Genomic DNA, 24,521 nt, shown 5'->3' with positions numbered 1-24,521 from the left:
TATTTTTAGATATTTTGAATAATCCATTCTTTATTTCCATGTTTACAAGCTCACAGATTTTACTCTTTACATTTCAGTTGAATATGTTCTGCTGTGTGAATATCAGTTTAGTCTTCACATGTGATCAGTGTTTGATGTCAATGGTTTGTCTGAACTAAATCAATCTGCACTCTGATCTGCTCCAAACCAGCTTTATGAAAAAGACTGATAATCATTCAGTTTGTTAATTCAATACAGGCTTTTCACAGAGCCTCCTTTATGAATCAAGCCTCTGTCGACATGTTTCTTAAGGTTTATTAAAAACAAGCCTCATTGATGATGATGCTCCAAACACTGACCTCCAGTGTTCAACTGCAATACAACAACTCACCTTTCAAAGCTGGCACTGTTACTATGGTAACAGCCCAACGGACAAACATAGGACAGGCTGAAACAGGAAGTGTGTGAGAGTTATTGTTGTTGTTGGTCTGATCAGGACAAACACGTTAATTAAAAGTGATTTCCTGCTGATGGCCTGTGATCAGTCATCTCTGTTCTGAGTGCAGCAGTGACGTCACCGTTCAGAGAATCGCCACCATGTTTGCAGATGGAGGATGAGGAGGACGAAAAGTTTAATGAAATAGACGATTGATGATAATAGAAGACACATGCATGAAGCAGCTGAACCGGCTGATCCAATGTTCTCCAATCAAACAGAGAGGATCATTAGTGAGATGACTGACTGTACTGACAAACACGGGGTTAATAACTGTGAACATCTACAGAGGAAAAACACTTTAACTTAAATTTAAATTTAAACTTAAAAAATAAAAAGGGCAGAAAACAGATTTACAGTGAGAGAGAAAGAATCCCACAGTTCAGACCTGGATTAACTCTTAAAGAAGAGACATAACATATTGTTCATATTATTGTCATTAAGGCTCAAATAACTCGATCCAGTAACCTTTTCAGAATATGGCTTTTACTTCCATTTTCCAGTTTGTATTTCCTTTTGCTTGAGGGGAACTCTCCTGTCAGTGTCTGAGGGATGGATGTTTAAACATGAGGCATACTCAAGCTCAGCTTTAACAGGCGACATGGCAACACGATGCTCACGATGCGCCCCTGATGAGCTTTGCCGTGTTGGAGTTTCCTCTGAAGAAGAGGAGGGTCACTGAGAAGAAATCTGTAATTTCTTTCCATTAAGACTCTCAAGTGTTTGGAGTCTGTTGTTTAATGGATTCCTTAGGCCTATGTACTGAAATCAATCTGTTACTTTCATAGTGTCCATCTAGTTCTGAGTTCAGTTTTAAATCAAATGTCACCATAAATTCAAACAAGCCAGGACCAGAGTGCTGTGTACACATTTCCAAACTAGACTGGCTCTCAGTAGAGCACGTTCCTTTGCCAAGGCCCAATAGTGATGAAAATATGGAAAAATGCCCTATCTCGCCATGTTAAGAGAAGGGATAAGAGAAAATCCTGGATCTGCCCCTTTAACCAGATCTGCACCAAAATGTAAGGGGTTCTTCCTGGCCCATGCCTCATCACTGCACCAGTTTGGTGCAAATTGGTTCAGTAGTTTTTGTGTAATCTTGCAGACAAATAAACCGAAAAACCAACAAACACACCAACAAACAAACAGACACAATTGAAAACAGAACCTCCTTGGTGGAGGTAACACTAGAGCAGCAACTTAAACAAGAATCAAACCTTCCAACCATCATTGTTTACAGCAACACTCATAAGTTTATAAGGTCCACCTAGTTAAAACTAATGCAGGCTAGAGGTCCTCTAATAAACCTCCTTTGTAAAGATTATAATCTTGAAACTGTTTCAGAGGTGTTGATAACACTGCATGGTCCTTTTGGAAGCTGCTTTGGAACTGTATTGTGTTATACGGAGAGATGTTCCTTTTATTTTGTCCACCCCATTTATATCAAAGAGGGTAGGCTAAGTAACAGAAACACTTCTCTGTATAATGTAGTAGAGCTGTAACTAGAGTTGTATTAGCCTGCATTCGACCTAATAACCTGCCAGCTGAGTGTGTATCATATACTACTGGAGAAATCAAAATAAATACTAATTGAATAATCAATCTTCTTCTTTTCCAGATTTTGAGACAGAGTTAAATAACTTAAAAAAAATCAAAATTAAACAACCATGCCATATTTGATCATGCAACGGAATATTCTCTTTTAAATCATCATAATTTATACAGATGGGACTCACTTTCCACACAGCTCGCACAGTCTGTTTCCTCCTGAATATTGTTTCGGGACGGGTTACTCTTCCTCTGACTGCTGAGGTCAGATCTTTCACTTTTAGATGAACGAGATGTTACACATGAATCAGAGGCCAAGCTTTTGTCTGATCTGCACATATGTCCTTATTTTTGACATTGCCAAGATAATTTCAAACCATTTTTCTTCAAACTTCAATAAGAGTTTACTTTTAATAAAGTCAACATTACAACACAAATGATTCCAGATCCATCCCCTGAAAGACTTAGTAAAGCTCTTAACTCTGAATGAACACCTTCTTATTTATTCTGTCCTCTGCCATTTCCATGAGACCGTTCCACAGTCTCATCATTTCACACTCAATTAGTGTGATTTTACCACTGTTACTTTTGCCTTTTCAAGGTTTTTTGGACGGGAGTTTTTTCGTTGTAGCGTAAAGCTCTTGAGTTTCTCTACAATGTAACATGAATGAATGACGCAGACATGTGGTCATGCCCCTTCACCCTCCTCCCCTGACCCCCCCAAGCTGGTCATGTGACTTCCTTCCTCTCAAGGGGTCTTTAAATCGCCTGTCATCACCTCAGAGAGAGAGACAGCAGAGTCCAAGCGACAGGTGAGTCACCTCTACACTCTTCTCTCTCTCTCTCTTTCTGTCTGTGTGAGCCTGGGTCTCTCGCTCACTCTCTCTCTGATACAGATCCATTTACCTTGGACATTTGCCTTTAAAAAAAAAAAAAACTGTGTATAATATAATGTAACATAATATAATATAACTTTGATTATACTTACATCATTGTACTTACAACAAAACAGTGTGTTATCATTCTAAAATGGTGCAACTTGGTAAAAATAATTTTAAAAGCACATAACAAATAACAAACATGTATGTGAAAAATTATGTTATTTGCATTTTATTACTGTAATCTGTGTTTTGATGTTTACTCCATTTAAACTAAAGATTTATTCAAATTGGAGGGAGACTAGTTTTAAGTATATCTTGTCATGGATGTGTGTATTAAACCCCAGTTTAATGTTGTGTGTGAAATCTGGTTCATGTGGAAGACAGAAATGTTTGGTTTACCAGCTGTGAGCTGCTTTTCTTCCTCTGACTGTCGATCTCCACGTGTTCAGGAGGATACAGATTGTGAGATCTGAGAGAAAGTGAATCACAGTGGTGATTTGATTGTAATATATTTTGAAAATGCAAATATTTTAGGGAAGAGATGATCTAAAAATGTAATGGTTGTTTAATTTGATGTGTTATGTTTGCTAGCTCAAAATTCTGGAAAATAAGAATTGATTATGTAATTAGTAGCTATTTTGGCTTCTCTGGTAATAAACAGTAAATTATTTGTCTGATTTTTCAATTATGTTGTAAACATGAAGGATTAATTTTAATAAAGAGTTTTTTTGGCCATATGCTGTACAGGTTGTAAAACCCCCAGAGACAAACTTGTGATTTGTGATACTGGGCTGTATAAGTAAAATTGACCTGACTTTTTGTAGTACTGTTTAAATAAATCTATATGCAGTATTGTGGATCTGGTTGATATGATTCTGTGGGTTTTTGTATAACCATGTAGGCTCAGCATAGCTGTATGCATAGCACAATAATAAAAACTTCATTCGTTCATATAGTATTTTATATTATATTTCTATGTTCAGCCTTTTCTTTACCTCTTAGTAACCATTTTTTCTATATTTTCTTTGAGATTTAACATTGATGCAACCATAAATACATAACGAAACAAATTTTTCAGCATAACTATCTTAAACCAGGAGGAAGATGTATTCAGGTCCTGGACTAAACTATGATAAACTAACACTACAATGTCAAATTTATTTCATTCAAATAAAAGTCCTGCTTTCAAAATGTTAAAAATATTTTCGGGAAAATGTACGAAGTGTATTAAAGTATTGGAAGTCAAATTACTCATTATTTCGCACTGTCAGAGTGTAATGTATATATTATGGAATTATTATTATTGATGTATCAACATAGAAGCAGCATTTTAATGTTGTAACTTGTTGAGATGGAGCAACTTTTTAGTACAACTTTATTTACTGTTCATAGTCTAAGATAACAGTGCATCATTTTTTATAAAAACTTTTATGACGTCCAGTATATAAATCTAAATCTCTGAAGTAACCAGTAACTATACTTGTTAAATAAAATGTTAAATAAATGTGGTGCAGTAAAAGTAAATATTTCCCTCTGACATGTAGTGGAGCAGAAGGATAAAGTAGCAGAAAATAAAAATACTCAGTTCAAGTACCTCAAAATGTACTTACAGCACCAGGGTAAATGTACTTAGTTACTTTCCACCACTGAACTTTACTAATTAAAATCTTAGCAAGAATGACACTGATCCTGTCGTTAGTGTTGACTATTGAGATCAGATTTCCTTTGAAAGTTGTGTTTTAATCAGACACATCATAGGCCTCAAACGTTAAAGCATCAAGTAAACTGAGCTGTTACTGTTGAACGGTTTTAATAGACTCATGGTAGGAAGGCAGTTTATAAACTACAACAAACATAATCCAAAAGATTATTGAGCAATGTATGAATTCAATCAGTTTCCTCCACGACAGTTCAGGACAGCTCAGAGGAAACCTGTGTGTTTCTGCTCACAGCTTGTTTTAACTATAATTTGTCTGATCTAATTATGACAAGCATTTGTTGTTACTGGCATTTCAGACAGTTAATGCAGCAACATTATCTCATCACAACTTTTACAGACACTTAACTCTCTTTTTCAGTCACTCTCTTAAAATCCACTAAATCCTGTTTCTGTGTCCTCATTTCAGAGGCTCTTAGTGGAGAAGCTGAGGGTTGTGGGAGTTGCAGTGCAGATTCTTCTTCTTCTTTTTCTCTGACAGCAGCAGGATGTTTGGCCCTATGCTGCTCTGCTGTTGGTCCTTTAGTCTGCTGCGTCTCTCCTCATCTCTGGTTCATGGGAAAATCCAGCTGGACGACGGTCCAGTTGCTGGCCGACGCACCGAAACCTCCTACATGTCTGACATTGGTCAGTAACACCTGTCCAAACAGAGAGCTCCAAGAACCTCCCCTGCCACCTGACTCACCACAGCATGACTGAAAACATTTCTCCAGTCAATTATCAAGTTAAACATACCTCAATAAAACACAGGTTTTAGATTTTTCTGTGAGACAAAATAAAAGCTGTTAAAGTTCAGCAAAAGGAGCGTAAACTCCCATCTCCTGTAACTGTTTCTATACAACTAAACTGCAACAGCAAATATGGTTTATAGGAAACATAATCACTGGCTGGATTATGAGCCAATGTTAATGTTATTAACAGCAGCAGAAGTGGTTGTGATGGATGGAGGACATACAAAGTTCAGGACTGTCACACCAGAGACCAGGTTCACATCCAGAGTCCTGTCTGTGTTTTAGGCAACAACAGCTCTTTGGTTACAGTTTGGGAGAGATGGTGGTTTTGGTTCAATGTAAATAAACAGGTTGGGTCTGGAGTCAATGTGAACTTTTTCTGTATTCCATCAAACCAGTATTGTTCCCTAATCTTAACCAAGTGCTGTGAGAGTCTGAGCAGAACCATAAACCAGTTTAATTATGCTGGAGTCACTGCAAGTGAAAAAAAAACACATTGTTTGTGAACATTTTACTGTTACATTCAGTATCAACATAATTGTTACTTTCCAAATGCGTTAATTAACAATATTTCCTCTTCACATTAATTTCACACACATTTCATACATCTGGTCTGGTCCATTTTCTCTGCAGGTGTGCTGGGAGTCAGGAAGTTAATTGTACATAGTGATGGAGATCTTCATGTTTTTGGATGCCTTTGTTCTGCTTATTGCACACAAATCAGCAGGTTAGTTCTGATTGACCTGAGTCTCGTTCAGCTACCACCGTAGGCAGAGATCCAGTGTCACACCATGAACTAGAAGGCCTGGTTGTCGACGTTTGCTGACGTTTTGGATTTAGTGTGCTGATGGTTTAGCGAGATTCTATTCACTCTAAACCAGGAGGCAGCTCACTCCACATTTCCCTCCACATCTCCCGTCATGGCTACCTGACATTCTCCTGTCATTTTGGCTGAGTTGTAAAGAAGTGTATCGTCTGCATACAGACAGATTGTTATCTGTACAGCTACCTCCCCGTAGGGGAGGTGATTAAGCAGCAGAAGGGGTGATTAAGGTGGGTTACAGGTGACATCACACATCTGTTTTCTGTCTTGTGCCCTGCAGGGAGAGGCCATGCCCTCGACCCCGGACATGATTCTGCTCTCCTGCCTGTCAACTCAGTGGAGAATCACTTCCTAATGGATGCAGGGTCCTATGACGAGGTGGGTGTCGCTGATTTAAAGACACAGTACACAGGCTTTTGTTAAAGAGCATAGAAATACTAAAGTTTCCTACTTCCAGCTCACTGCTAAGCTGTTATATATTGACGCCAGTGAATTTACATGTTTCCAGGACTCTTCAGCGGCCTTGCAGCTGCAGGGTCGGGCCATGCGTTCATCTCGTCGCTGCATCCCTCATCAGCAGTCATGTCTGGGTTACCCACTGCCCTGCTGTGACCCCTGCGACACCTGCTACTGCCGCTTCTTCAACGCCATCTGCTACTGCCGCCGAGTTGGCCACGCCTGCCCACCCACACGCACCTGAATGCACCTGAATGCACCTGATTGAATCTGATGATGTGATGTCACACTGTCAGGGAATGTGCAGACTGACAAACAAATACTGCTGAGGGGAAACATGTTGACACTCTGTCCATTACATGTTTAAAATCTGCTCTTTGTGTAATAAATGACATGTTGGGGAAAATTTGTTTCCAGTATTGTGTTTTTCTGTATTTCCAAAATCTGTACTGAGCACACAGACCTGAGGTTAATATCCTTAGTCACCTCACTTAGTATGAACAACACAGGACACAGGGAAAGGGCTGTTTCAGAGTTTCTGTAATTTATTGATGATCAGGTTGAAACTGAAAGCTTTCGCTCAGTTGGCAGCGATGGTCTGGTCCATCCAGGCGCCGGCCTTCTGGCACACCAGAGGACCACCAGAGTCACCCTGAAAACACAACACATAAATAAAAGAATAAACAATAAACAACACAATGTAAACAACGTAAGGATCAACACTTTTTCATTTGTTCTGTGTCGGTAGCGCTCACCATGCAGGAGGAGGCTCCAGAGGCTCCCGCGCAGATCATCACATTGCTGATCCTGTTGCCCCAGTAACGACGGCACTGCTCATTGGTCAGCAGGGGGAGGGCGGCCTGCTGAAGCAGGGCAGGTGTGTCAGGAGCTGCAACACACGAACACATCACACTTCAAACATAACTGATACACATTCATAATGATGCCGTATGAGCTGTAGGCCTACCTGCCCCCTGTGGTTAAAGTATTTGTTTCCTTTGTTAAAATTACATCCAGTGGTCTGACAGAGAGTCCAGACACGTTTGGTCTGTGGCCCCTTAAAATAAATCAGAGCTACTTGTGACCCCTTGTCAGTGCTTGTATATGTTGTCTATGAGTTATGAACACTCCAACCAAAATGATTTTTCCTCCTTTATTTTAATATGAATTTTTCGATAGATACTTTTAGAAGCCAGAAAAAAATAAAACTATCCATTAAATTAAAAGTGAACAAAACAAATATTAGAGGAATGCCTGTGATTATTTTAATTTGCTATCTAAGTGTGTGTAGTAGTAAGTTGGAATGATGACTGTGGCTATGTGTCTATCTCTGACTGTATGAGCATTACCGTTACTACTCAGAACCTCAACAAAAAGATGGAAAAAGTGTAAGGAAATAAATGTTTTGCTTTATAAAAGTGAAAGATTTCCTATGAGGTTGTTAAATGACAATCAGCATGTTAGTTTCGATGCACACCCTGCCAATAAGCAGCACTGTAAAGCCGTCTGACTGCTGATTCTCTCTACGTTATTCTGTCCCTGCCCCACTCCCTCTGATTCTCAGGTGGTGCAGGTGTTTTCTGATTGGCCAGCTGTTACGCAGGTGGTCTCACCATTGTAGCGGGTCAGGCCCCAGCCGGTGGTCACACACTTCATGCCTCCGGGGAAGTTGTCTCCAGTCTCGGCCACACACACAGGGGAAACATGCGTATTCATCTGGGCAGGGCTGGCCAGCTTAATTAACAGGATGTCATTGTTGATGGTGTAGCTGTTGTAGCGGGGGTTCTTGAAGACCTGACAGGAAATGACACTGTAATGTCCAGCAGACATACAGGAAGACCACCGGACGAAATGAAAAGCTGGAGATGTTTGTTACCCACCTTGCCAATCTTCATGACCTGGATGTCTTCAGCGTTGGAGGAACGGTCATATTCTCCAAGGATCACGCGATGGGACGTCCTGCACAGAAAAAAGAAGTGTGTGTCATTTCAAATCTCCCAGGATTATTTCACATCATCAGAAAAACACCTGGGTTTTTTACTGAGAGGAGATGGTCCTTCAGTCTGTCTGTAGTCTGTTGTTAGAGTCTCTAGCTCTATTAATTCTGTCAGAAAATAAACAGCTAAAGACTCCGAACCAGAGTCCTGTTCATCAGACCTGAATAAGTACATTGTGTTGTTAAGTATGGATTATGATGATGATGATTATTATTACTATAACTTTGTCCAAGATGAACATGTCGATCCCCTCTGGATGAGAGTCAACAGGTTTATCTGGAGATAAAACATCTCAGACTACATCAGTTAAATGATGTTTGAATAATAATAATTAGCTATGAAGTAATAAGTTATTTATACCTTAGAATATTAAACTATGACATGAACAATGATGCTGCCAAAATCTGTCATGGAGCTGATTTAGACATATCGCTAATTTCTAAGATAGCGATTTCATTGGTCAGTCTTTTTTCAATAAATCACATCAAGTTTATAAACTTACTCCAATTTAAAAAGAGCTTCATTCCTAGTTCATTTTATGATATATAATTATTTGACTGTATACTGAGAAAAATAAATGGAAATGCTAACTCTAACAGTTCAGAATGGTTTCTCAATATCTTGCATGTTTTCACCTAAATTATTAATTGTATTTAGATCAACATTTTTCATCATGCCTTTAAAGCAATGGCTCATTTGTATCTGAAAATGCTCTCCTGTCTCAAATCTTGATCCTGATCCTAACTGTGAATAAACTGAACTTTTGCAGGGTTAGGTTTAAGGCTTGTTGCTAAGAACAGCTGCAAATAAATTTTAAGCAGCTTTTAAGAAACTTTTGTCACATCATCAAAAATCAAATCAAATAAGTCAGTGATCCACATTTGGAGATCAGAGCCCTGGTGTGTAGTTTGTAAAGCTCCTTCACGGTGTTTACCTGACGTTGCAGTGAGCAGCTGTCACCACCCAGTACTCATTGACCAGAGAGCCGCCACAGAAGTGGAAGCCGGTGTAATCCTAAAACCAGAGCAACACTTAAAACACATGTTCATTAATCCACCTGTGTGTATGCGTGTGTGTGAGTATATGTGTGTGTGTTTACCTGAAGGGACACCTGCCAGGGCCAGGAGTGAGGCACTGCCTCCTCGCCGTTCACGATGCGAGAGTAGCCGGTGATGATGGGAGGGATGGCGGGGGTGCCGCAACCTGGTGACATCATCATGACATTAACAACAGCAAACAACAACAAGAACAACAAAATGAACGTGAAGGTTAAATCTGGGTCATCTGAGGCCCACTGACAAGCTTTTCAGTTATTTGTTAATTCAACATGCCACAACACAAAATAACACAGTAAAACAGCTGAAAAAACAAAGTAGAAAAACCAGCAGTTCAGTTGTAATACCAATACAAACATTTTTTTTTGAGAGTTGAAAAACTGAAGCCATAATTTATTTTAATAAGAGAATCAGACATGTTTGATAAGGTTCTTTAAATTGTTTCTAACATAATACTGAGGCAAAAAAGCAGTGACCCAGACCTGTTGTATAGTTATATACAGATAATCTGTCTCTGCACTGAGTGTTACTGTTGCTGATCGGACCAGATATATTACTGATGTCTCTGGCTTACACACTTACACAGATAATAACATACATCATGCTGCTGTTTCACTCAGACTCTGGTATATCCATGCTACAGTTCCACTGTTTCTAATCAGTTTGACTTTCTATGATGTTTATTTTGAAGACGGCGCCCTGATGCACAAACGTCAGCTTATTGAATAGTCTTCATGACAAATCTTTCACGCTACAGTGCTGCTGCCTTCTTTGCAAGTTATTATACTTGTTTTCTACTCCAGAGTTAGTTATTGTAGTGGGAATTATAAAAAAATAAATTAATTAAAATGTTTAAAAACGTAAATGTGGTGTTTACTGTCCCCACAGCTACAGCGCCCTTGCTGGTTTCAATAGTTTACTGCTGAGAACGTTGAACGTTCTCTTCTTTGTTGAGCATGCTGGGTCAGAAGATCCTCTGTCCCAGCACGCGTCGCTCCCTCAGCTGCAGCTCTGATGTTAAAGACTTTGTCTCACCGTAGGCGGTGCCAGCGAAGGCGAGGCAGGAGAGGATCCACAGGAAGGCCATGGCTTGATCATGCTGGGTCTGTCTGACCGAGGAGTTTTATACAGCCGGGGAGCGACACGATTGGATGGAACAAAGGGGGATGTGAGCGGGAGGGGACATCTTATCAGAGGACGGTGGAAGTTTGGACAGGTGGAGCTAATGGAAAGTTTTCCATCTGAGACGGCAGGATGGTTAGGGACGTGAGAGTGATCCACTGCTCAGTTTAATCCGATTTTCGGAACCCAGCAAAGTTATTTTAAGTTCTAGAAGGGATCACAAATATTTCAAAGTAACGCTGCAGCTGAAGATTACTTTCACTACTGATTTATCTGTTTATTATTTTTCCAGTGAAATGATTGGTCTGTTTCATAAAATGTCCAGACTCCAAGGTGACTTCGTAAAATGTCTTGTTTTATCTGACAGTCCCAAACCCAAAGAGATTCACATTGCTGTCATAGAAAACATAAATTATTAATCTTTTAAACTTTATTCCAAAGATCAGAGATCTGTCAGGCTGATTTTTTGGAAATGTGTCAAAAATAATTTCATAGAATTTTATCCAATGGAAACATGATAAATAAATCCATAATTTAAAACAAAATTGTTTCATACCATTGAAATGGTCCATCCAATACAGGATTATCATTTTACTGAATATTTTTTTCTAAGATCACGGAACAGAGCAAAATACAAAACAAAATGGCTTTTATTTTGTATTTGATTTAATTCACATCATTAAGAATGTCCAGATGTTTCCAGATGTGCTTGCAAGACACCTCAGGTGGACACAGTGATCTTTTCTTCCGGAACAGATTCAATTTAGCATCATTTTGAGTGAAGCTGTAAATTTTGCTTAATTCCAAAATTTATCAAAGAATATTTCTCTAAACAACTGAGACAAGTATTCATTTGCTTTCTGTGAGGAGCAGGAATAACATATATATGATACTGTCAGACAGCGTTTCATTTACAGTAAAATCTCCTTTCCTTAAATCTTTTCTTTTCTTAGTTTTTTATCTCTTGCTTTTTTCACCATATTTGACAGAAAAACAAATAAAGCTTTGTATGTGTTAAAGCTTTTAAGGTTTATAGAAGCTGCTGTGTGCAATGTTATACTGTGTGTGATATGTGTGTAAGGTAGTCAGTCTGAAAAACTTAAAATCTCCTCAAAGTGAAAATATTAATTGAAGGTTGAACAGTGAATAAAGCCGTGAAAGCCTTTTTTAATGACAGTGATTTTAAACAGAAAGTAGACTACAAACCACCTCTGACTTTCTCATTACCTGCAATCTTTGATATTTTGTCCAGTAAAGTGTTTCCAGTGTGTTTTTGCTGTGGATCATTGTGTGTTGGAGGTCACTTGGTTGAAACATGTGTGTGTTTCCCAGCAGCAGAGTGTTTATCAGCAGCAGCAGCTCCACTCGAATGTTTCAGACACCTTGCATCATGGAAAAAGAGAAAAACATAGAAACTTTCTGAATATATGTGTATGTATGAGTATGTAAGGTGTGTGTCCATCATGACACGTCAGTGTATCAGCAGATTGCTGACGGGAAACTAGAAGATCATTGTCCACCAATTATTGTTAATTTAAAATGTGTCTCTATAAATTACAAACCCTAAAACCTTTAGTCGCATAAACATACTATAACAGCTCCAGGTGATAATTCAGTGTTATGACTCTCCATATATTTCATGTCTCTGTTTATTATTTATTTTATTGTTTTATTTTATTTTTAGACATGCTCAGTGTAATCTGTTCCTCATGTAAAAGTCTGTTGATTATTCGTACAGACATAAATTACAGAAACACTGTGTGATGAAAAATAACTAAAGTGTAGGGTCTGATGTATAACAGGATTCTACTGAAAGATATCTTCGTGAACAGTTATATTAAGGTACACTGGAAACAGGCTTAAAGTTCTCCATGAAGAGAAAATGTTGTTTGTTATGTGCTGGCATCACGTAGAGAGAAACAGGGAACCCAGGCACCCTCCACCACAAGCGTCAGGAACTTCTCAATCCATGTCGGCTCTATGACATAAGGATGAAGCAGTCTGAGATCAAAAAATAAAGCCGAGCCATGACATCTGAGTTTGCCAGAAACAAATTAATTGGAGGAGGTAGAGTGGGTTATCCATTAATCTGAAGGTTGGTGGTTTGATTCCGATGTGGCTTGTAGTGCAAAGTGCTTTGAGTGGTCGATAATATTAGAAAAGTGCTACGTACATTTACCATTTACCTGTGTGGGGTAATGATGAGATGTACAGTACTGTGAATCACAAAGAAGCAGTTATCATCCCCACAACTGGTGATGCTGAGGAGTACCACAAAACACCTGATAAAATCCCTTAAAACACAATTCCTGAGGTAATCACAATCATATCTCCACACCGTTTCATGCCAATGCCACTAAACATTTCTTTACATCACTGTAGGTGACCTTGAGCCAGGCCCTTAACCCCAACTGCTCCAGTGGAGCTACACAGTGGCCAGCAGATTAGACTTTGGTTGGACTGGGCAGCTTCCAGGTGTGAATGTGTGGAACTGTAGGAATCAGGGCCTTCCTGCCTCTCAGTGAAACTACCCTGAAAACAAAGGTAAAAAAACCTAAGGTAGTGAATGATTATCTGCTACTATGAATTCAGATTCCACTTCTGTGCTTGTCTTACTCAAACTCAATGCAGCTTTTGACACCACAGATCACTGCATACTCATTGACCGATGGGAAAATCAGTTTGGTGCCTCTGGCCTGAATCTCACATGGTTAAAGTCTTATTTATCTGAGAGAACACAGTGAGTTTCCTACAACAACACTACATCAGTGTTGTCTGATGTGAATATAGAGTACCCCTGGGCTCTGTTCTCCGCCCTCTGCTTTTTTCTCTTAATATTTCACTTCTTCGCCAAATTATTCATGGAATTAGCCACGGGATTAAGTTCCACTGCTACGCTGGTGATACTCAGCCGTATGTGCCTGTTAAGGAAGATGTCCCTTTTCTAATGATCAAATTACAGGCCTGCTTGTCTGCTGTGAAAAGCTGTGTGCTTGTTTCCTATTCTTAGACGTGTGAATGATGTGCTTGGTTTTGCATCTTTTGTGTTTGTGTAGTCTATCCTCCTTCCTGCACTTCATGGTGAAGAGGAGGTCATGTGGCTCAGGTCTGTTGGGGATCTCTCCTTTGTTGCTCTTCCTCTTAAAGGTTTTTTGGGGGAGTTTTTCCTCATGTGCTTTCAGGGTCTAGGGACAGAGGGTGTTGTATGCTGTGCAGATTTTTAAAGTTAATTGGTTATTCGTGATATTGGACTACAGAAATAAAATTTGATTTGGCTTGACTTATTTCATGCGAGTCTGAAGATGAAGTCCATTTTTAATGACTTGTAGCTAACAAATGTTGCTCTGACTGATGTTTCACCACTGCAACAGTATTTGTGGTCATACTCATATGGTGACTATATTTGAAGATCTACAGGTTTACAATTTGCAAAATATGGGGGGAAAGTGACATTTTAGTCATTTTAAGTGATAGTAACTTCAAATGTTTGAATACAGTCCTGCCTGTTTGATATTTTATGCAGAACGATTTTGTTGTGAAGCAATTTGTAACTTGTTTTGAAAAACTATACAGATAAATCTCTACTCAGTTAATTTAACAACATTGATAACACTGTTATAGTTCTAGTAATATTATATTTGTCTAACTAGTCCACCTGCAAATAAAATATATATTGTTACTATATATCAATAATATGTCAGTGCAGTTTCAGAGTTGTTTCTGTACAGTAGGCTGAATGTTGTAGAGACCTTGTGATACAAATAAACAGCATCATGCCTCCTTTAAGATGCTACTCAGGATTATATGTTCAGTCTTTCCATTAAAAATAAAAAATAAAGCAAAATTAACCAATTTAATTTAAGATTTTATTGCCTTTATTCTTTATTAGGCCATCTGGACATTTTCAATTTTACCAGCTTTTTTGTTGTTGTTGTTCATGTTGTCTTAGTGTCTTAGTATGTGAAAAAAATATCCTTACAAAAATAAAGTGAATGTGTGTGTGAAGCTGAGTGAAATGTTTTCTGTGTGTTATTAACATGTGTTTGACTGATGAGCAAAGATAATGAATGTATGCGTGTTTGTTGTTGTGTTGGAGGTATACAGCAGCTGAATCTTGCTGTTGTCAAGGAAACACAGCTATGATAATAATGATCATGATGGTGATGTCAGCAGCCATGTAATGATGGTAAACAATTCATGAGGTCAAAGGCCACAGCTTTTTGTAACAGCATAGACTAAAGAGCTGCACAAGCAGCATTCTGAACATAAAGCTTTCTATTAATGCTTGGTTATGTATAGAAGAATGCCTATTTTTCTTTTGTTTTTGTTACTTTCCAATATTTGAGCAAAGCCTGTCTCTTACCAGAACTGAAGTTAATCTGTAAAATGAAGTAAAAATGTCTCGTATTGAGGAATGATATAAATTAGTTTGTTTTAATCTCAGCTAAAACATCTTTGTTAGAATCCTTACAGCACTATTGTAACAGAGAATTTTATTTATGTAACCTTCATCTATACGTGGTTGTTTAGCTGAACATACCTGCTCCTCCACAGCAGCAACCTGTTAACAGCTTAGATGAAATAGTGTCACAGTTGGACGTGCCCAGAAAACCTGAACAGATGCCACAGAACCACCTCAACTGGCACCTTTCGACCCGAAGGAGCAGCGGCTCTACTCTGGATGACTGAGCTCCTTGCTCTATCTCTAAGGCTGAGCCCTGCAACCCTTTAGAGGACACCCATTTCGGCTGCTTGTATCTGCGATCTCATTCTTTCGGTCATTACAGTAAAGACACAAGAGAAATGAAAGGAGTCAGAGAACTGACAGTAAGCAAGTCCAGGGTCAGTGAATTACAGGCAGAGAACAGTAATGGAGATTGGTCTTGAAGTCACAGAGAGACATTATACATTATTCTATGAGACTAACAGTAAAGGATTTTTGTGCTGGATCAGGTCTGGTTCTGGTTCCTGGAGCTGGTTCCGAGTGTGATGACACATTACCAACAAAAGCTTCTATCTGAGCACTGTCATAATGTGGTGCTCAGTGTTAGTGTGTTCTATGATCTGTGATCATTATGATAGTGTTTACTCTGTAACCTCCATGCTGCTGCATTATTCTACAGAGAAATCTAGCTGTTGAAGGGGGCTGACCACCCCCCACCCACTGGTCAGACTCCTTACTGTATCTGTCCGCCTCTAACTCACTCACATCCTGGCTTCAGTAATCTGAAAACATTAATCAATGCAGTAAATACACAAGGGAAGGACAAACTATATACAATACATTAGTTATTAGACATAACTGATTTGTCAGATATCCAGACTGTCTGAGTTTCAAATCTGTATAGTACACGTGTTACCAAGGTTGCTTTATTACTTTAACAACTTTGATAACACTGTTATAGTTCTAATGATATTATATTTGTCCAAGAAGTTCACATGTAGTTAAAAAATATATTTTTACTGCAAATCATCCATTCATTTATTTTCTGCAGCTTATCTGGAGTCGGGTCGCAGTGGCAGCAGGTTGAGTAAGACATTACTCGCCAGCAACGTTTTCCAGCTCCTCCTGGGGGACCGTGAGGCATTCCCAGGCCAGATTAGATATATAATCTCTCCAGTGTTTTCTGGGTCTGCCCAGGGCCCCCTCCAGTTGGACGTGTCCAGAAAACCTGAACAGATGCCACAGAACCACCTCAACTGGCTCCTTTCGACCTGAAGGAGCAGCACCTCTACTCTAGATGACTGAGCTCCTTACTCTATCTCTAAGGCTGAGCCCTGCAACCCTTTAGAGGACACCCATTTCGGCTGCTTGTATCTGCGATCTCATTCTTTCGGTCATTTCTCAGAGAGTTGGAACAAAGCTTGACTGTTTATTTGAAAGCTTTGCCTTCAAGCTCAGCTCCCTCTTCACCACAGCGGTCCGGTGCAATGCCCGTTTTTCTCCTGATGCTGCACCAATCCACTCGTCAATCTCCTGTTACATCCTACCCTCACTGTGAACGCGACCCCGAGATATTTAAACTCTGCCACTTGAGGCAGCAACTCGCTCCCAACCCAAAGAAATTAAAGAATTGGTCCAGTGCTTCACGCCAAGGTTGGAGTCTGCATTGCTTCTCCTGGATCTGAGGTTTGACAACTGGTTGAGGCCTCCTTTCCAGCACCCTGGCATAAGCTTTCCCGTAGAGGCAGAGCAGTGTGATACCCCGATAATTGGAGCACACCCTCCGTTCCCCCTCTTTAAATGTGGAAAACCACAACCCCAATCTGCCAGTCCATAGGAACTGTGCCTTACCTCCATGTGGTAATATCCAGAGCTTTCAGCATCTCAGGGCGAATATCATCCACTCCTGGCGCCTTGCTGCCAGACTCTGCCGGAGATATGAATGAAGCTTCAAACTCTGCCTCCTCCTCAGTGGACATGTTGGACAGTTTCAGGTGTTCCCCAAAGGGCTCTTTTAGTGATATCCCCAGTTAGAGGTAGCAGTTCCCTTAGTCCTGGGGTGTTCTGGTACCAGGTACACTTATGAAACACCCCATGCTCAAACATAATGTTTGTTATGGCCAATCCATGAAAAGCACATAAATCCAATAACAAAACACCACACTTACACTAAAGTAGCAATACAACACATTTCTATCAGTCATTTAGACAGTCTGGGCTTCACATCTGTACAGAAGTTACTCTAAAGGATAATTCCAGTTAATTTCTATTTGGTATATTTCCCATAAATTTGGCTATTGTGGCTCTATGGTTTCTGCTAACTTTGCACTTGCCACCTCCATTCTTGAGATTATGGGAGACAAGGACTCACACAAAACAGCATATATCGGTGCAACTGGCATGAGCGTCCTACAGCTTTCCAATTAAACGTTTCAAACGTTTGTCTCTGAGTCTGAGCCAAAGTAAACATAGAATGTAGAATTAGGAACATCCAATATGGCTGACTTATAGGGATCTACATCTGTGGCAGCTTGCTGGCTGACCTAATCACCCTGGGTAACACTAATCTGAGATGTCACATTCATTTTCTTCAATGAGTCCAGGAATATAACCAGATGCTAGTGTTTGCTGGTTGGGACACATTTAATCCCTCACACAGCATTTTTCGTGTTTAAATCACTTTTTCTTACTGTAAGGAGAGCTCTGCTTTTGTACAGTTGGCCTCTGTCTTCAGTCAGTTTTAGGGAGGTGAATTAAAAGTCTCCAGGTGAACAATGTTGATAAATGCTGCAAAAATCATTTCTTTTAGTTACACTGCTGGAATTACTATAGTCCGTGGAGACGTCTATTGTTTCAAGTCTTGATTGTGCAGTTAAAGGTTTTCTGGTCAGTCAGCTGGTTCCCAAGGTACGTTGTCTTTCACTTTTGTCCTGTTGCCTTCCTGCCTTTCAATTTTATTTGAATAGAGCCAAATCATAATAAATATTAATAAAATTAATTATTATAATAACAAGGTGAATAATAACACTGATAAAACTAAATATAATAATAGATGATAATTATAATATCTGAAGCAGTGGGTGTTGAGCAGGATCATGGGGCAGTAGGTGGTTTGCAGTCACAGATCCAGACTCTGCAGCACCAGGGACAGAAATACCTGCAGAAATCGACAGGAAGAGAGTGGAGAGAGGCAAGAAAGGACAAAACTACGGGAGAGAGAAGAAGCCGAGTTAGTAACGAGCATTGATGCCATATGAATGCGTGCAGATGGAGAGGAAGAGGAGGAGAGAGGAGCTCGGTGCATCATGGGAAGTCCCCCGGCAGTCTAGGCCTATAGCAGCAGAACTAGGGGATGGTTCAAGACAAGCCTGAGCCAGTCCTGACTATAAGCTTTAGCAGAAAGGAAATTTTTAAGCCTACTCTTAACCGCGGAGAGGGTATCTGCCTCCTGGACCCAAACTGGAAGAAGGTTCCACACTAGAGGAGCCTGATAACTGAAAGCTCTGCCTCCTATTGTTCTTTTGGAGACTCTAGGAACCACAAGCAAGCCTGAGTTCTGGGGGCTAAGTGTCCTACTGGGTTAATAGGGTTCTATGAGCTCTTTAAGATGTGATGGTGTCTGATCATTAAGGGCTTTGTATGTGAGGAGGAGGATTTTAATTTCTATTCTGAATTTTACAGGGATTTTACAATTTCTTTCTTTGTAACTGAATGATGAAGTTTAAGGTGGACGTGTGTTCTTTCCTCCTTCCCGCAGATGGCCACTAAAGGGTTATAAAAGCTGTGATTGTCAGCAGTAATAAACCTGTCACACTAATCAACAAGACGTGATGCATACGTTTCTCATCAGGCCAGAGGATGTTTGTACTCTGACCAACTCAATATTTAAAGTGGAGAGGAGATAAATGTATTATTGTATCCCTCTGGATCTTGTGAATAGCATGAATTTTGCATTATTTTCTCTAGTACTGATTTCACATCAATAGCAGCATCTTGCAGCACAAGGAGAGAAAGGAGAGCTGTAATTTCTCCGTGGCTAACTGGACAGTATCAAAATTGTTGTGTTGAATTTTTTTCTAAACAATCTGAACACACTGAAGTGCTGGGCTGGGGACCATTGTTCCAATAAAAATACCCCTGTATATCCATGTTGTGGACATATTTTTATATATGTGTTGCTGAAAAGACACAAGTTCAAAGGATGACAAACACAATCAGTGATGTTCACAGTTTTTATTATTATTCATTTTCCACACAGATGGGGGGGGGGCTGCCAGGCCGGGGAGGGTCAGGGCTCAGGGCTCAGGGAGTTTGTAAGTTGTACCCAGCGGTGGTGGCTCAACCTCTGATTGTTTAGTTAGCGGTGAGGATCTGGTCGACCCAACCGCGGAGCTCAGTGACACGGGCGTAGACGCCAGGAGTGGAGGTGGAGCAACGGCTGCTTCCCCAGGACACGATACCGACGAGAGTCCAGGCATTATCCTTCTGACAGACCAGAGGACCGCCAGAGTCGCCCTGAAAACACAACACATAAATTAACAAGGGACAAATAATAACAATAAGGTGTGTAAGAAAAGGATAAAGAAGAATGATATATAAAAAATAAAATATAAAAAAACAAAAACCAGAATTTGCAACCAACAAAAGAAAAACTAAATAAATGCAAATAAATCCGAGGGAGACAGGCGAGACAGGTTTTACACCTAAGACAGGTAAGACAGGTGAAATAGGTTTTAACAGGTGAGATAGGTTTTACAGGTTTTACAGGTGAGACAGGTGCCTCACCATGCAGGAAGTGGCTCCAGCTCCTCCAGCACAGATCATCACATCGGAGATGTTGCTGCCCCAGTATCTCTTACATTGCTCGTTGGACAGCAGGGGCAGGGCAGCCTGCTGCAGCATCTTGGGAGTACTGGGAGCTGTGGGAGACAGAAAGGACTCAAACACACAGGACTTCCTCTGCACCTTTGAAAGTAAAAGTCTTCCTGCCGCTCAGATGTTAACTGCAGAGTTGGAGAAAAGGCGTCTTGAATGAAAACAGCTGAGCTCATTGAAAAATATGGGAGGATAAGTCGTCTTGAGACAAAAATCAGACAGTTTACTCCAGGAGCCAATCAGAGAGGCTGTTTCAGGAGTTGATTTGAACTGTTTTAGTTCTGGCCGTTTTTTGCTGAGTGTTCACACTGTTTATTAGCAGCTTCAAGAGTCACGGCAGCTCTCAGCCTGACATGCCCTATGCTGTTATTTTCAGAATAAGTTGGGCTTCTCAGACATGTCATTCAGTAGCATCTGGGCTGCTTTAGGACAGTTTTATTAAGACAGCAGTATAATGCAAGTCAAACAGCTGGACTTTAACTGTATCTCACCGTTGTAGCGGGTCAGACCCCAGCCGGTGGTAACGCAGGTCATGCCGGCAGGGAAGACATCGGTGGACTCAGCAAGGCAGACAGGGGACACATTGGTGCCCAGGCGAGCAGGGGTGGCCAGCTTGATAAGGCTGATGTCATTGTTGATGGTGCGGGGGTTCCACCTGGGGTGGGTGAACACCTGGGATGGGGGGTGAGGGGTGTGTTAGTGGAGGGAGGGAGGGTGTGTTCTGAGAGCTGATTGGCTGATGGGTGGTTCTCACCTTGGCAGGCTTCAGCACTTGGACTACTTCGTTGGAGCCATAGCCCTTATTATGTTCTCCAGCGACCACACGGTGGTAGGTCCTGACAGGAAATAGAATACAGAGATATTTTGAATATGTTTTGGCCCAGAAAACTGCTCATCAAACATCATTCGCTTTAACTGTAAACAATGTAAAAACTGTTGTAAAACATCTCATGATGTTTTATATTTATTTCTTGTCATTAAACCTCACGTTCAGACTCAAACCAACACTGACTGTCTCCATCACGTCCTGTGATGAGTCTGGTTCCTCTGAGCTTCAGAGCTCCACTGTCTCCAGAGACTATTAAAACACATCAGTGAGACACACTGTTGCTCTGGGTGACATGTTGCTTCATCACCAAGAAAACACACACTGTAGTCTATTTAGACTCAGTCCCACACACACACTGTCCTGCTGCCCCAGATACTCACTACAGCACCAAATGTCGCAGTTGAAAATAATCCCCATCAAAGTCACTGTTTCCTCCTGTTTGTTTGATAAAAACTACAGTGAGCAGCTGTTTTAGGAAAATTACTGAGACTTTTTAAAGACGTAACTAAATATTTGTGAGGTTTATTTAAAGATTTACATCTTCAGTAGGAACCAATGGGCTCAGAGAGTAAGAGAGTCTGAGAGTCAGAAAGAGTTGAGAGATGGATTAACACACTGTTGGTTTAAGTCTGAACATTGGATTCGATGATGAAAAGAAAAACTATAGAATAACACCAGATTTATACTTTAAAGTTTATTCCCAGTTAAATCTTATATGTAGAACTTATTTAGTAGCAATAGAGCTAATTTATATAAAATGATGTCCCAAAATGACAAATGTTTTCTGATCAAGTTGCGTCCTTGAACACCAGTATGCCAGCTTGCAAGTCTATTTTGAAAATAAAACCATGTATTTCTGTGTTTGGTGTTGGTATGTTGGTTTTATTATGTTTTACTGACCTGACGTTGCAGTGTGCGGCGGTGACCACCCAGTTCTCGTTGATGAGGGATCCTCCACAGAAGTGGAAGCCGTTGGATTGCTGATAGAAAAAAACACACTGATCTGAGTCACTGAACAACATAAGAAGAAGAAGAAGAAGAAGAAGAAGTTCAAGTAGAGGAAGAAGTAGAGAAGAAGAAGTTTAGTGAGGTTAGCTGACTCACCTGGAGAGACACCTGCCAGGGCCAGGAGTGAGGCACTGCCTCCTCACCATTGACAATGCGGGCGTAGCCGGTCACCTGGGGGGGGATGGCGGGGGTACCGCAGCCTGATAAGACGACAAGTAACAGACTTTAAAGGGCTATTCTGCTGTTTTACTGCTCCTTTAAGCTCAAACTCGTTTAAAATTAACAACCAACCAACTTAAACCCTTCAGGCCGAGGTCACTGATGAGTCAACATGACTGAACTGAAGAGACATTAAACATCTATCACTTCAGAATATTGAGACGTCAAGTGATTTATTAGGTACAAATCTGACATCAGCAGTGAATAAGAATGTATAAAGATTTATTTTTACCCACAAAACTCCTCAATCTAACAAGAAAAACATTTGTTTAACTCCCTCCTGTTGCATAATTCTGCCAGTCATTCTTTACACTCTGTTTAAGTGAGGCCAGACTTAATTTAAATAATATTTTTCTCTCCACTTTGAAAAAAGTGACATTGTGAAAATGAACCTATCTAGAGCTGGTTTTAATCTGTCTGCAGCTTGTTTGGATGGGTTGTTGAACCAGCAGTTGACAGCAGAGTCACAGTGATAGTGAACTAAAGTCCAGTAAGAGTTCAACAGTGCTGCAGTCCTGGACAAGAATTTAGTCTTAACCTCCGCTGTGAGCTGGTTGTCTGAAATACAACCTCAATCATTAATCAGTCATTCATTGTGCTTTTTGCTGCTATTACTGTCTGACCTACCTAAGTTTGATTCAAGATCCAAAAAGAATCTTGGTCCTCCCAAAATGAAGGGGGCACTTTATTATCTAAGATCACAATGAAGATGTCACTTTGTCCTCTGACAACTGCTCAGTTTTTAAAACCTTTATTTACTAAAAGATTAATTAAGTATAAGTGTATAAGGTATGTATAAAGTAAAAGTGATTCCAAACTCCTGTGTATGAGTTTTTTTTAGCAGCAGTATTAATTTCATTAACAAAATTACAAAAAAGTAGGAAAAGTACAGTAAAACTGACTATAAATGCATGACTAAGACCCTGGCCAAAGACAAAAACTAACTCTAAATCAGTTGCCACCGGTACAAACCACCAGCGGAACAGATTCAGAGTCACTTTTCCGAGACAACTCCTTTCCTAATTTCTAAAATCTGATTTATTCTCTCCGGCTTTGTGTCTCACCATAGGCGGCGCTGACAAAGGCGAGGCAGGAGATGATCCAGAGGAAGGCCATGGTGATGATGATGATGTTGAAGGCCCGAGCTGCTCTTTTATCCCTGAACCTTGCCTGGCCTCAGCCAATCAGAGCGTCCGGTGGTTTGTCCAGCTCAGCTGTCAGGTGGTTATCAGAGCTGAGGCGACATCGTCGTTCTCACGAGTCACACGCCCCAAACTACTCCTCTCTTACTGGCTGAAACATCTGAAAACATTTTGATGACTGCACCCACAAACCAGTCAGCACGTAAATGTTGTTATCCAAACTCAACTTTATTTAAATTCTGTTGAAATTTCAAAGTTTCAGCGGATTTGAAATCTATCAGGCAGAATTAGTTGAAAATGTTGCAGCAGACTTGTAGAATATTTCCATCTGATAGAACAATGCATAAAAAACAAATATTTCTCTCAGTGGAAACATCATAGAGCTTCAGTGATGAGTGCCAACAACATACTTCCTGATATATAAAATTTTTAATGTGTTATTATTGTATAAACATGCTCTGCCCACATTGACATTGATTTAATTAAACTAGATCCAGTGATATGTGTATACACTACAGAATGTCCATAAATAAAGACAACCTATTGGACCTATTTTGTCCACAACAAAATTCATAAATCACTTACAAAATATGTCCTGCGGCACGATGGAGGAATCAGAATCAATGAGGATTAAACTACAAAAATAATTCTTGTGTAGAATTCAAATATTTATGAATAATCTGGTTCCTGTTTTCCTGTTTTAAAGTTCCTATAGGTGTACGGTGATATATCAGTATTATGCAGGATATTATATTGTAACTCTTTATATCTTTTGTGGATTGAAATTGTGGAAGGCAGTAGCATGTCAAACGGACATCATGGGTGTATAACAAAATTTTACGTTGTTTGGAAGCAGTCGTCACTCCCTGAATGTTTTGTTCAATAGCTACTGCAAAGAGCTCTACAGCCAGGGCAAAAAGGAGAAGAGACGGTGGGCGTTGTTTAACCGTGCCTCTTAATTTAAAGGGAGCAGACGACGGACCGTTTGTCAAGACTGAGGCTGTAGGTGCTCGATAGAAGAGTTTAATCCACCCCAGAAAATTGGACCCCGGACCGAATCGCTTCATAACCTTAAACATACTTTCCCATTCTGTTCTATCAAAGGTCTTTTCAGTGTCTACAGAGACAACAGCAATAAGATTCTGACAAGAGTTAGGATATTAAATAGTACTGAATAAACATCTGGCCTGCATTCACAG

At 40.1% G+C, this 24,521-nt stretch overlaps 3 protein-coding genes across 3 annotated transcripts; 1 reads left to right on the top strand and 2 right to left on the bottom strand.

Moving 5' to 3' along the window:
• Positions 1–1,035: 1,035 nt before the first annotated feature.
• On the bottom strand, positions 1,036–10,776 carry LOC120795722 (chymotrypsin A-like). Its single transcript, XM_040137849.1, has 9 exons — positions 10,719–10,776; positions 9,728–9,831; positions 9,563–9,642; positions 8,512–8,590; positions 8,245–8,425; positions 7,387–7,520; positions 7,238–7,283; positions 1,305–1,402; positions 1,036–1,134 (listed from the first exon to the last, which is right to left on the bottom strand). Exons 1-9 carry the CDS (start codon positions 10,768–10,770, stop codon positions 1,036–1,038), a joined length of 873 nt encoding a protein of 290 aa, XP_039993783.1. The 5' UTR covers positions 10,771–10,776.
• Positions 5,110–6,875, top strand: LOC120791481 (agouti related neuropeptide). Its single transcript, XM_040129865.1, has 3 exons — positions 5,110–5,248; positions 6,456–6,553; positions 6,684–6,875. Exons 1-3 carry the CDS (start codon positions 5,110–5,112, stop codon positions 6,873–6,875), a joined length of 429 nt encoding a protein of 142 aa, XP_039985799.1.
• Positions 10,777–19,508: 8,732 nt separating the features above from the next.
• LOC120791548 (chymotrypsin B-like) lies at positions 19,509–23,296 on the bottom strand. Its single transcript, XM_040129996.1, has 7 exons — positions 23,245–23,296; positions 22,058–22,161; positions 21,854–21,933; positions 20,879–20,960; positions 20,616–20,796; positions 20,035–20,168; positions 19,509–19,764 (listed from the first exon to the last, which is right to left on the bottom strand). The coding sequence occupies exons 1-7, from the start codon at positions 23,294–23,296 to the stop codon at positions 19,603–19,605; spliced, it is 795 nt and encodes a 264-aa protein (XP_039985930.1). The 3' UTR covers positions 19,509–19,602.
• Positions 23,297–24,521: the final 1,225 nt, after the last annotated feature.

Source organism: Xiphias gladius, chromosome 1 (genome assembly GCF_016859285.1).
Source record: "Xiphias gladius isolate SHS-SW01 ecotype Sanya breed wild chromosome 1, ASM1685928v1, whole genome shotgun sequence".
NCBI lineage: Eukaryota > Metazoa > Chordata > Actinopteri > Istiophoriformes > Xiphiidae > Xiphias > Xiphias gladius.
This window is presented reverse-complemented; position numbering and strand designations above follow the sequence as displayed.

Excerpts from the sequence above, each read along its gene's own strand:
- LOC120791548 (XM_040129996.1), bottom strand. The coding sequence starts at position 23,296 with ATGGCCTTCCTCTGGATCATCTCCTGCCTCGCCTTTGTCAGCGCCGCC. Across the intron at positions 21,934-22,057 it reads CCTGGCAGGTGTCTCTCCAG|CAATCCAACGGCTTCCACTT; the intron begins GTGAGTCAGCTA and ends TTTTTCTATCAG. Across the intron at positions 20,169-20,615 it reads GGGTCTGACCCGCTACAACG|CTCCCAGTACTCCCAAGATG; the intron begins GTGAGATACAGT and ends TGTCTCCCACAG.
- LOC120791481 (XM_040129865.1), top strand. The coding sequence starts at position 5,110 with ATGTTTGGCCCTATGCTGCTCTGCTGTTGGTCCTTTAGTCTGCTGCGT. Across the intron at positions 5,249-6,455 it reads CTCCTACATGTCTGACATTG|GGAGAGGCCATGCCCTCGAC; the intron begins GTCAGTAACACC and ends TGTGCCCTGCAG. Across the intron at positions 6,554-6,683 it reads ATGCAGGGTCCTATGACGAG|GACTCTTCAGCGGCCTTGCA; the intron begins GTGGGTGTCGCT and ends ACATGTTTCCAG.
- LOC120795722 (XM_040137849.1), bottom strand. The coding sequence starts at position 10,770 with ATGGCCTTCCTGTGGATCCTCTCCTGCCTCGCCTTCGCTGGCACCGCC. Across the intron at positions 9,643-9,727 it reads CCTGGCAGGTGTCCCTTCAG|GATTACACCGGCTTCCACTT; the intron begins GTAAACACACAC and ends CTCTGGTTTTAG. Across the intron at positions 8,426-8,511 it reads AGGTCATGAAGATTGGCAAG|GTCTTCAAGAACCCCCGCTA; the intron begins GTGGGTAACAAA and ends ATTTCCTGTCAG.